This window comes from Mercenaria mercenaria, chromosome 19, assembly GCF_021730395.1.
Source record: "Mercenaria mercenaria strain notata chromosome 19, MADL_Memer_1, whole genome shotgun sequence".
Taxonomy (NCBI): Eukaryota; Metazoa; Mollusca; class Bivalvia; order Venerida; family Veneridae; genus Mercenaria; species Mercenaria mercenaria.
In genome coordinates, this window is record NC_069379.1 from 31,249,398 (window position 1) to 31,261,611 (window position 12,214).

Genomic DNA, 12,214 nt, shown 5'->3' on the forward strand with positions numbered 1-12,214 from the left:
TCCCTGAAACAGAAGGGGTAGAGTTAGACACCTTTAAAAGTACTGAGTTACATACGGTAAAAGTTCTTTATTTTGCAGTAACTCTTTAGATTAAATATTGTGAAAGAAATGTAGATAGGTTTTACTTCTGCCCCAAGGTTATTTTTGAATGAAGTGAGCAAAATTCAAAACAGACCCGCAGGATTCGACCTTAAATTTTCAATGTTGGAGTTAGAATTCTGTCTCATTAAATCCGTTTACTTATTTTCTCCCTCACTTCGTTCGTCCGAAAAAAAATTATTTCTTTCCTTTACTATATAACTAATACCAAACAAACAACTTAACACAAAATAGGTTTTAAAAGATGGTGGTTTACTACTGTTCATAACAAATCAATAGCACAATAACACAATACAACACTGGAACGCCTTCAAAATATATATACTAGTAGTCAGAAATACCTTAATTCTTTCTAAATATGCATGTACTTAAGCAATCAATATGCCAAAGGGAACTTAACATATACCGGACTATTTATGAACATATGCAATAAGGCAGAATACAGAATGGACAGTTCATATATAATACGACAAATACTTGTCACATTATCTTAATCTTTACACATTTTGTTTTTAATTTCATCTAAAACCTACCCAGAAAGACAGGTTAATCGTATGCTGCGAGCCGGCTGCCCCAACCCTAACTCTTTTCTAATTTTTATAATATTTTAATATATGAGGGGGGAGGTAGGGAGAATCCGAGGCTCTGACCAGCGAAAAGGCTCTCTCCACCCCCTGCTTTCCGAGTATTTACTAACATCAATGTTTGTAGAAGATAAATTAAATGTGCCAAACAGAACAAAAACAATATGAAAAAACTGGGTAATGTCCGTTTTATTTTATTTCGGCTAAACGGCCATGAAACACATTGAATATTTTCGCCATTTTACCCCACCCCTACTACGGATATCTCTTTATTTAAGCATTTTCCAAATGAAATAATTCACAAAATGCAACATGTAAACAAAAACATTGAATTTAGCTATATTCCCGAGTTAAAAAAAAATGTAATAACATTAATTTTAATGCAATTATTACAGAAAAACGGCGTTTTCCCTTGAAAAATACATGTGCCGCTAGGTGGCGCTCTTCAAAGAAAATATGGACTCGGAACGATTTTCTTTTTTCTCCAAATGAAAGACAGGATATGTAAGTACATACAGACTTAATATCAGTCTTATATCTCATACTTCGAAATTTTCGTAGGAACCCCGCGAACCACCTTAAAATTTGCAACACAGTGCGAAGTGCAAAACATGTTCAAGTAGTGGCCCAATACCTTAATCAATTAATAACAGAAGTTAATCCTAAAATATATATATTATAAGTCTACACAAAACTCTTTGTAAAGTACATATAGGTCAAAATACACCTGAACATTGGATGTGATATGCTTGTTGTACCACATATAAGTGGTCTTGATTTTTCCACCCAGCCAGTAATTAAAGGTAACAATATATGCGATTTATAAGGGGAAATAATCAAAAAAGATGATACCTCATGGTGGTGAAAATCTGTGCCAAGTTACATTAAAATACCGGACAAAAAAGGCCTTTTGACCTTTGACCTCCAATTGTGATATTGACCTTTAAGCTAGGGTTCTGGGTATTTCGCTTGACCCATTGTCTCATCGTGGGAAACATTGATGCCAGGTTATATTGTAATTTTTTTTATTATCTTGAGTTCTTGACCAGATAGGAAACAAATTTATTGACCTATGACCTCAATTTAGGAATTTGAATTTGAGCTATAGGTTCGGATTTTGCGCAAGACACATCGCCTCATCATGGGAAACATTTGTTATAAGTACTATTAAAATCCCTGATTGAATGACAGATTTATTTACCGGACACGAAACTGCGGACGAAATGACAGAATGACGGAATGGCGGACGGACGGAAAAGCGCATTCCTATAGTCCTCGAAACTTGTTTTCGACCAGTAGGGAACTAATAATAATTTTCAATTTAGAACGGACGGACGCACAGCTAGACGTACAACACCAAAACAATATCCCTCCGCTTTCGGCTTGGGATACAAATACGTATACAGTATTGAAAATCATTATTTGAGCTTGATATCATCAAAACGTACCTGTACATATAACGGACACGTCATCTCGATGTGTACACTTGTTATCAACGTCATAAGTGCAGTTGTTAATGTGAGATTCAAATCCAGTACAGTTTAAGTTATCTATGTAGACAGGGCCACTACCTTGACCAAACTCGAAAGCATTTGTGTAATAATGTAGGACCCTGTGATGTCGTAGAGATAGAAACAGTGTACATGTATAAACAAATTTAACTAGAACAACATTGGGGATGGCCCTCCGCCCGCAAAGCAGATATAAATTTGAGAGGGCTTTAATAGAAAGAATAAGTAAGCAGATTTACGTATCATATAACTTTCCTCAGTAGCCTCAGTTTTTCTTTGAAGTCCTTAAATAGTTTTTCAACAGATTTGTAGTCTAATTTTGTAAACACACATTATGACCAATTGAAATAAAAAGGGAGAAAATGTGAAAACGCTAGTTATAGTTTTGAATCTTGAATAGTGTTATTACTCTCCATAGCCTGCCTTAGTATGATGTTTCTTTTAAATTTGAATTACCATTCGGACAAAAGGGTTATGAGTAAATGGTAGAAAATGAGATAATCTAAAAAGTACTAGAAAGTAACACAGAGTTACGCTTCTTTCACACTGCGCTTCACCTCAATGGCCACTGTCATAAAACGGTTTTGAGAAAATCGTACAAAAGGGTATACTTAAAAATGTATGCAACATAGAGTTTGAATTAATATGTATTACAACTTTTCTGGATCGGCTCTGTCATTGTGAGAAGAATGAACAAAATCCCATGAATAATTTTAGAATTAAGCGCCGTCCGTCGGATTCGCTGTTGCATGGATCAGCGGGAAAACACAATTTACATAATAAATTTTGTGAATTTTCCTTAATGAAAACCATACTTTTTATTAAACTATACGTTCACCATACTATCTATAAAAGCTAAAAGTAATTGATAATCCAGTCCGTAAAATACAGAAATAGTCAGCCTGTTACTTCAAGATATTTGTCAATATAAACTCATATAGCTATATTAACGCAAACTTCACTTAAATGACACAAAACTGTTTACTTACGTCAGTCCTATCATATGGCAAGTTACATTCGCACTTTTGATGTCAAAGTTGTTATCACATATTGTACCCCATGTCCCATTTACCATGATTTCAACACGTCCTTCTGAGTGTATATAGCTATTAGCCAGTCGTATATTATCGATATTAAGTGGGTATTCTAAAATGTTTTATTAACATATTTACAATTTCAGAAAAAATAACAAGCAGATAATTTAAAAATGATTGCTTGATTGAAATAGTGTATAAAATAATTAAACAACATGATAAATTAGAATAATGGGAAAACATAAAACTTTAAATTATTTAGATATTATGTTCCTGATAACGATAAAGGTGCTGCTGAGTTTACGCATGTCTATAAAAAGATATGCAGACGTTACAACACTTGTCAATGCGCATATATTTGAGAAAATTCATTTTTGGTTTATGAAGCCACCACTTTGTCTAAGCATAAACAAATAATGATGAGCATGAATTTTAATTTGTCCTACGGCTTAGCTCAGTAAGGAGAGGGCAGATCTTCGTATCGCAGATCGTGAGTTTGATCCTCGGGATAAGCGCATGCTTTGTGTGACAATATGAGAAAAGGCGTTGTGTCTGAATTAATTCGTCCTCCACCTCTGATTCATTTTCGGAAGTTGGCAGTTATTTATGGATAGCAAGTTAGTAATGATACAGAACCAAGGACTTACATACCTTTCTAAAAAGTGTTTTATCTTTTTAGTAATTTAAAAGACTTTTCTAAAAGTTTATAAACTTTTATATGCTTTCTTAATATATGTTTCATATATCAATTGATCTTTGAAGATATACAACACATTTATATAATCGAGAAAGCTGGCAATTGTTTCATATACTGTTCTCAACTTTGTCTCAATGTTTGAAAACACAATAGCTTAATTCTGGTCATAACGAATGGAGGAACAAATAATCGAATATAGAATATTAAGTAGTATATTTCACTTATAAACAGGCACCCGACTTGGAAATTCTAGGTGATTGAAATATCATGTCCTGCTGAGCAACATTGCCTGACAACATAATTAACTTGTATATAACAAATTACCATATGGTAATGAACAATTTTCCTCCTGAAGCCATGTTCCATTACTCAAGCACGTTATTATATAACTGTCAGGTTTGTATCCGACATCACATTTTACTATGATATCAGACCCATTCACTGATTCCATGTTTCCATTTGCGATGTCTTTTTGTCCACAAGCTAACAAAATATACAAATAACTAGAATTATAACATGACTCCTTATATATATTACCGGTCCATAGTTTGTAATATATGACCAGTCCACAGTCAAAACATGTTTACTGAGTTTATAAGTAAGATATATAGAAATAATACATGAAAATTAACATCAGACGCTATGTAATAAAACACTTACTGAACGGCTTACCGGCTAACAGCCAAAGGTATTAGCATTCAGCCTTCTGGACTTTGTGCAGTAGTTTTGACTTTTGATCGGCAAGCCAATTAATAAGTGTATAATAACGAATGTTTCTTGTATTTCATTGTCCATTTAAGAAATTGAAACCAACAGCAACAGTGACCTGGTCGTCCGACCGAAGACCCGCACATCAGTTATGTAGCTAGCATTATGCTAAATTCTATAAAATGTGTAAAAATGATACTTATGAAGACGTAAAGAAAAGTTGTGGCATTATTCTGTCAATCAATAGGCGGATACATTTGACTTTTTTGAAAAGCACAATTATTATGTCTTCAAACCGCTTTAAGTAGTAGGTATTGTTCTAGAAAAAGGTCCGTGAACCGAGCGAGCGTAGCGAGCGAAATTTTTTCAAATTTGTTACTTGTCTTCTACACTAAGCAGGTTGTCATGCACATTAACTAATTTGTCTAGTACATTTATTAGTTAATGCTATACATAAAATAATTTGTGCCATCCAGTTAATAGCTCGTCATATGCTTTTCCCTTGCAGATAAGCAGTCTGCGCTGTCCAATTAAAAGTTCGTTATGTGTTTTTCCCATTATGTTCAGTACAAATCTTAATTCGTTATGCAGATAAACAATTTTGTTATGTACATTTACTAGTTTCTTCTGTAGATTTCCTAGTATGTGTTGTGCATTCGCTAGTTTGTGCTGTACAATTAATAGTGGGCATTTTCTAATATATTCGGTACATGTCCTTTTGTTATTTACAGCAAGGGTCTCGTCAGAAACACATGCTTTAGTTAGGCTAAATTCGAAGACACTCGTTGAAAGCCTTTAGAAATGATTAGCCAAATTTGAATGAAGAAAATAATCCTTGGTTAACAAAAAAAAAAGCAGCGGTAAGCATTTGAAATATCAGCTGGATAATAGATTTGAAGTGACATTACTTATGCAATAGAAATAACCCGAGAGAAATTCGCTGTTAAAATGTTGTAATTACAGAATTAAAAAAGTTCTCTTGCGCGATAGCGACCTTCAACGAATGGAATCATTCCTATCACGCGTGAATTGTATGGGACAATGCTTACCGATTAATCAAATGGCATTAGACGCTTCAGCTGGAATTATCGGCGCGTTGTGTATAGTTCAAACCTTCATAGTTGTAGTTTAACATGTCATGTTTGCTAATTGGCGATACGCAAGTCAAGTTCTTTGTTTTTGAGCGAAAATCGCCGGAAATCTGGCCTTTGACCTCTAAGTGTGACACTGGCCTTGAAGCGAGTCATCCAAAACATGCACTCTGCACGTCGTCTCGATGTTGTGTACAGTTGTTAAAGTTTCTTTAAAATATTTCAGACAGTTCAAGAATTACTGAGCGGACACGAAAGTAAGTCATATGACATATGACACCTAAATTTGACCTTGGCTTCGAAGCGAAAAGCCAAAACATGAGCTCTGCATGTCATCTCGATGTGGTGAATATTTGTGTCAAGTTTCTTTGAAATCAAGAGTTACAGAACGGACACGAAATTGCTAACGGACAGAAGGGCAGACAGATCGACACCGGCGTCATAACATAATACGCCCTTTTGAGCGTATTATAAAACAGATCCGAATACGTTATCTTTTAAAAAGGTTTTTAAAATAGATATTTGTCGGAAAAAATAACTGATTTATCACAAGTATTATATTTAAGTATGAGAATCAGTTGGTAAAAACAAAACAGTAACGGTACACGTTCTGTAATTTCACATCAAATCGTACATATTTAAGTAAGAAAAATGAACTTTAGGTAATATTTGGTATTCAAAAACATACATGTCAAAACAATAATGATTAGAGTGATAACATTCCAGCAAACTTTACAGTTTACGCTCAGAAACCGGCACGCACTCTGCACATGTACATGCATCAGAGTATTTATAAAACAAGTGCAGTTATCAAAGTAAGAATTTCATGTTGTTGTTTTTGGTTTTTCTTTTCTTTTCTTTTTTATTGTTTAGTGGTACATCAAATGAATATATCTTGCATTATAATTTAATCAATCATTATTCTTTTCTTGAGGAAGAGGCTGTGGCGTTAACGTCGCATCGACACATATATAGGTCATGCTTTGTAGGAATTTCCCAAGAGCCCTTTCGTGCTTTAGTTTATCATGGGCGGACACTCGGGTAAAACCACCGGCCTTCAAAGCTTCCTCACATCAATCATTTTCTAGAAAACTTCACAAAAAGTATCAAAAGGACTGTCTGAAATCTGAGGGACTTAATGAAGAATTCGAAGCCGCGAAAGGGGACGAAATAACCAAAATGGGAGGACGAGTTGACTATAAATGTCCCTAGAAACCGTCAAGTCTCGTTCCTCTTTTCTTTACTAGTGCAGTGTCAACAATTGACCTGTATAAATAAACCGCCTAACGATTTTTTCTCTACGGCCAGTTATAAGAAATTTACAATATAAGCTATTTATAGTAACAACAAAGGGGAAGTAATTCTAAAAACACGATTGCCTTATGGTGTTGAATGTCATTTTTGTATCTGACATTTGGCCTCTAAGTGTGACCTTGACCTAGGGACCTGGTTCTTGCGCATGACACTCCGTCTCATAAAGGTGAACATTCATGCCAAGTTACATCAGAATCCCACCATACATGAAAAAAAAATACTCCGGTTAAAATTGACCTTTGACCTCCAACTTTGACCTTGACCTTTGAGATAGGATTATGGGGTTTGCGCAAAATACTCCTTCTCATTAAGGTAAACATTCATGCAAAATATAAAAATAAATATGGTCCATGCTATCAAAGTTATGGTCCGGACAAACTTCAATTTCACCTTTGACCTCCAATTGTGACCTTGACTATTGAGATAGGAACATTGAGCTTTCGCATGACACGCCTTCTCGTTGAGGTAAACATTCATGCCAAATATAAGCAAGATTGGTCTTTGCTTGTCACAGCTATGGTCCGGACAAAATCGGACGGACGCACGGACGGACGCACGCACATACACCAAAAGTGACGACTATATTGAGATCACCGCAAGCGGGCTCGACAACAGACGTGAAATTCTCAAAGAGGCGGACACGCCTGTATCTAAATGGACTAATCGGCTCTCTCTCTCCCTCTCCCTCTCCCTCTCCCTCTCCCTCTCTCTCTCCCTCCCCTCTCTCTCTCTCTCTCTCCCTCCCTCCCTCTCTCTCTCTCTCTCTGTTCTGGTTGCTTTGTCTCACTATGTCCCTCCAGAAGATGGTCAAATCAATTTCTCGTAAAACCTCGGTCGCTACTATCTCTTCGTTTACAAACTCCATCTTATGTATGTTAACACCTTATAAGTTTATTCATCGAAAAATAAATACAATATATCAGCTTGATCAGTTAACTGATCAATATAATAAGGTGACGGAATGTGCATTGTATTTCATTAATTATCTTTGTATTTTTGAAAAAAAAGGTACATTTTTGCATTTTTTATATTCTTTCTATTTCAATTATTCATTATGGAACATATGAAATATCAAACTCATACGCAATAATTATCAAATATCGATTAGATGTAATAGAGGATATGTGTTTGTTTTAGTGTAAGATAGAAATATATTTCACCGAGTGAACACTACAATGCAATATTTTCACTCCTGAAAATGTAAATTATGGTGTTCACGAGTGAAATATATTTCGATCTTACACTGAAACAAACAAATTTTCTATTTATTTTATGCATTTTAATGGTTTTAACAAAATTAAATTCAGTTTGTCCGCTCAACGTCATGAGTATCGCATCATAACGTCATAATGTCGTGACGTCAGGATGTCTTTGTAGAAAAACTATAAATAGTTCTATAACGTTTCCGGATTTCTTTGACATTTTATTTTGATTAAATGTAAATATTTGTGATCCTTTTATTATTTCTATACATCTTTACCTTTTGAAGAGTATATGCAAGGAATTTCCTATCATCTATAATTCATATCATTTCGCATTCAAATGTAGTTCCGTCCCAGTGAAAAATAAAAATGATATTTTCACTGTTTAAATTTTTTTTTCACTAATGAATTTCAGTATTTCACAGAAGAGCATAAAAAAAATAGTTGTAAAGATCTTTACTGCTGGCGTAGTTCGTCTCGCATAATAATGATAATTATTATTGGTACTTTGAGATTTCATGAATATTTATTATAACTAGGAGTGAAAAAAAAGAGTTGAATTATATTATGGTCGAAAGGTTGTAGGTTGTTAAAATCAAATACAGGTCAGATATTGATATCAAATTAAATCTTAGATATGACACCAGTACAAAGCATACAATTTAAAAGTATTTAAACCAATTTACAACACGGTATTTATTCATTCGTTTTAATTGGTTATCAGATATGTTAATGACATAATAACTAGGATAAATTGCAACATGAACTACGTAGAAACTAATTCACACTATCATATTTCAGAAGGTCTAAATATTAACTAAATTACGATTCAAGTGTTAAACTTGGTTTTAAATTGTATTCAGGTATATCAATATATATATCTTTATTGCCTCCATTTTCTGAAGATGTACATAGCAAAATACATGTGAAGCAAATAGCAAAATAATACACGTCAATTTACATGTGATAGACAAACAGAAAATATGCACAGTTACAAAATAAGAATGTACGATTGTAACAAAACACATAATAACAGGTACTGCCTAAGACTTTAAACTCAGTTTCTTCGAAAACGAAAAGGAAACTATGTTAATTGAGTCTTAATATTGTACATGAATAGGATTGAAATCTCAGCCACCTAAATTACATTCATGAGACAGTCATACAAGTGCATGATATTATATAGTCCCTACTATTTGTGCACTTGTTTTAGAAGTTCAGCACATAGAATCAAGAATGTTGGGTACAGATCGACAGTTAACACTTCAGTTAAGTTTTCGTCAATTTTACCAAGCATATAGTCAATGAGTTCATGAGTTGAAATTCGACTTAACATTTGACTGAGGGTAATACTCAATGATCTGACATTGGTAAGGAACGTATTTAGCAGTCTTTCACCGTCAGTACAGGGACACTCAAACAATAAGTGCACTGTTTCATTTTTGCTCTTCCGGAAACAGCGGAAACAATCTTCCGGTTGGTAGGTTGGTCGCTTACAACAGATACAAGCAAGAAATTTCATCAAGGAGAGACTAGCTGGACGTAATTTAGCAACGGTCCAAATGCTTGACATACTAAGGTTCGGATGACAACGTTTGAAGTTGTCAAAGTCTTCGGACGAGTCCATTCTAGCACGCCAAGACGACTGTTCGTATGCGTATACAGCTCGATAACACAATTTTTTCCAAGTGATCTTTGGTGGAAAAGTACCATCTGCTTTGAACTGGTTCAGATACGCTGTGAGATTGTATTTGCACAATAAACGCAATAAATCAGGAATAAATCCCAGTTTTTTAGTCTTACACATATCATGCTGACATAATCGCAGCATAAATACCTTTCCACATAGCTCATCGGGAGGTAATCGGCACAGAGTACCGAGGAACAATAGTTTTGAGTGTCGATATGGGCTTGTAGTGAGGTAGCACCCAGCAGACCTGTAACCATATCCGACCGGGTTAGGAACGGGAGACCCTGTATTCTTTTCAAGCAGAAGTGATGGGCAACTTCCAATTGCTGGTAGCTGGTATCGGCTATGTCGTTCCATAATTCGCAACCGAATAGTGCTCGAGGAAGTACACATGTTCTGTAGAGTTTCATGGCAGTACTAGGATTTGATCCTGTACTTCCGGATATCATTCCAGTAACAGACATAAATGTCCCGCGAATTGTTTGTTTAACCGTGTCGATGTTATTTGGGTGTTTCCCTGACGTTGATTGGACTATACCTAAGTGTTTATATACTTCGGTTTCAGGAATGATAGTGTTTCCATATTTTGTAAGCGCTATAGCACGACAGCGCTGTTTTTTCCGGTCTAAGAGAGATGCGGCGCATTTTCTAGGATTATACATGTAGCGCCATTTGTTTGCATATATGTGACACATATCTAAGAGTTTGTTTAAGCCGTTTCGGGATAAGGACAGCAGTACTATATCGTCAGCCTGTGTCGGCGCTGCCAGCATAAGTTTGTCAATGTGTCGACCATGGGGAGATGTCTGTAACGCTTTCAGAAGAGCATCCACGTATACAGTATAGAAGAAAGGAGCACATATGGACCCCTGTCTTGTGCCTTGCTCAATATTGAAGGAACGTGAGAGATGACTATGCAGTAGCACACGGCTCGAGCATCCCTGAAACGAGTTCCAAATTAGGCGAAGCATTTTCCCTCTAATACCTATCCCGTACAATTTATAGATCAGTCCTCGGATCCATACGAGGTCAAACGCAGCTTTCGCGTCCATGTAACATACGTGAAGTGGACTGCCACGCTCACAGCAGTAGTCGCGGGCTTCTTGTAGAATAAAGGATACCATTTTACAACTTTTGTTTTTCTGAAATCCATGCTGTAGATTATTAAGGTTTTTTTGTAAGGTCATTTTCTTCGAGTCTTTTCATCAACAGTTTTTCATATAATTTAGAGATAACAGGAAGTAACGAGATGGCTCGATAGCTATTATGATCCGAGTATGGTTTACCATTGCCTTTATACAAGGTCACCGTAAGTCCAGATTTAAAGTCTGCTGGTAATGGTTCTTTTTGAAAAATGGTATTGAACAGTTTTGTCAAGCATTCAACAAGTTCATCGCCACCATACTTCAAATGTTCATAAGTAATGTTATCACTGGATCCACTTTTGTTGTTTGGTAATGCTTTCATTAAATGGTGAATCTCATCGGCAGACACAGAACTGCATAGATTATCAGCAGAGGGTATGGCACCATTTAATGTGATGTATGAGTCTACTTCGCGATCTACAAATAGTTTATGTTCACTGTCAAAGTTCTCACTGTCTCCAAATTTATATAGATCGTTGAAGTAAGATGACCAACCAGATAACATTCCGTCAAGAGTTGTCTCTCTTTTACCGTTTAACACTAAATCACAGCCTTGTTTTATATTGTGCGATTTCTTGGAGTTCAAAATTTTCCAGAATGAATTTTGATCTACTTCACATAGCTCATCGATAGTTTCTATTTCAGACTGTTCATACGCGTGTGCCGCTGCTCGAAGTGATTTTCTATATTTACGTTTCATTTCCTTATAATTTGCGCATTCACGTGAATTTTTCAATTTGCCAGACCATGTCCATAGTAAGTGAGCGTTTTTTAATTGTTGGTGCAGTTCTTTTAGTGTAGGTGACCAGTATGGTTTTAAGAACTGCTTGAATTCGCGTTTAGAGAGACAACTGTCGGCCGCTGTTGTCAAACAGGAAATTTTAACAGAATATGCACTATCGACGTCGTTATAATCGATGTAGGTTGACTTTAGTAGCTCCGACACTTTGGTTTTATAAGCATTTACTTCATTCGGTTTGTTCCATTTGTACACAATCTTTTTAAATGACGGGGATATCACATTTTCAATACAATTCGCATTAACTTTCAAGTGTAGGAACAACGGGAGATGACGCGAGACGTTCAATGGAGCGTCTGGTGTAATGGAACAGCTGACCAAACTTTGCATAAGAGTCGAA

General features: G+C 35.6%; 3 protein-coding genes across 7 annotated transcripts in view; all 3 read right to left on the bottom strand.

Annotated features, from left to right (window-relative positions):
- The window catches only part of LOC123542089 (uncharacterized), a 226,890-nt gene that overhangs the window by 167,888 nt on the left and 46,788 nt on the right, over window positions 1–12,214 (bottom strand). For all 5 annotated transcript variants that reach the window (XR_008368553.1, XM_053530951.1, XM_053530953.1 and 2 more), the window contains exons 10-12: window positions 4,250–4,408; window positions 3,184–3,340; window positions 2,132–2,295 (exon numbers count right to left, since the gene is read on the bottom strand). Coding sequence is in view for 4 of the 5 variants with exons in the window: in XM_053530951.1 (XP_053386926.1) it covers window positions 2,132–2,295; window positions 3,184–3,340; window positions 4,250–4,408 (480 nt within the window). In the remaining variant the exon portion in view is untranslated. The remainder of the gene's footprint in view (window positions 1–2,131; window positions 2,296–3,183; window positions 3,341–4,249; window positions 4,409–12,214) is intronic.
- LOC128550914 (scavenger receptor cysteine-rich type 1 protein M130-like) overlaps window positions 1–12,214 on the bottom strand; it is a 91,383-nt gene that overhangs the window by 36,080 nt on the left and 43,089 nt on the right. The gene's annotated exons all lie outside the window — the stretch shown is intronic.
- LOC123542087 (uncharacterized) overlaps window positions 1–12,214 on the bottom strand; it is a 166,002-nt gene that overhangs the window by 23,140 nt on the left and 130,648 nt on the right. The window lies entirely within an intron of this gene.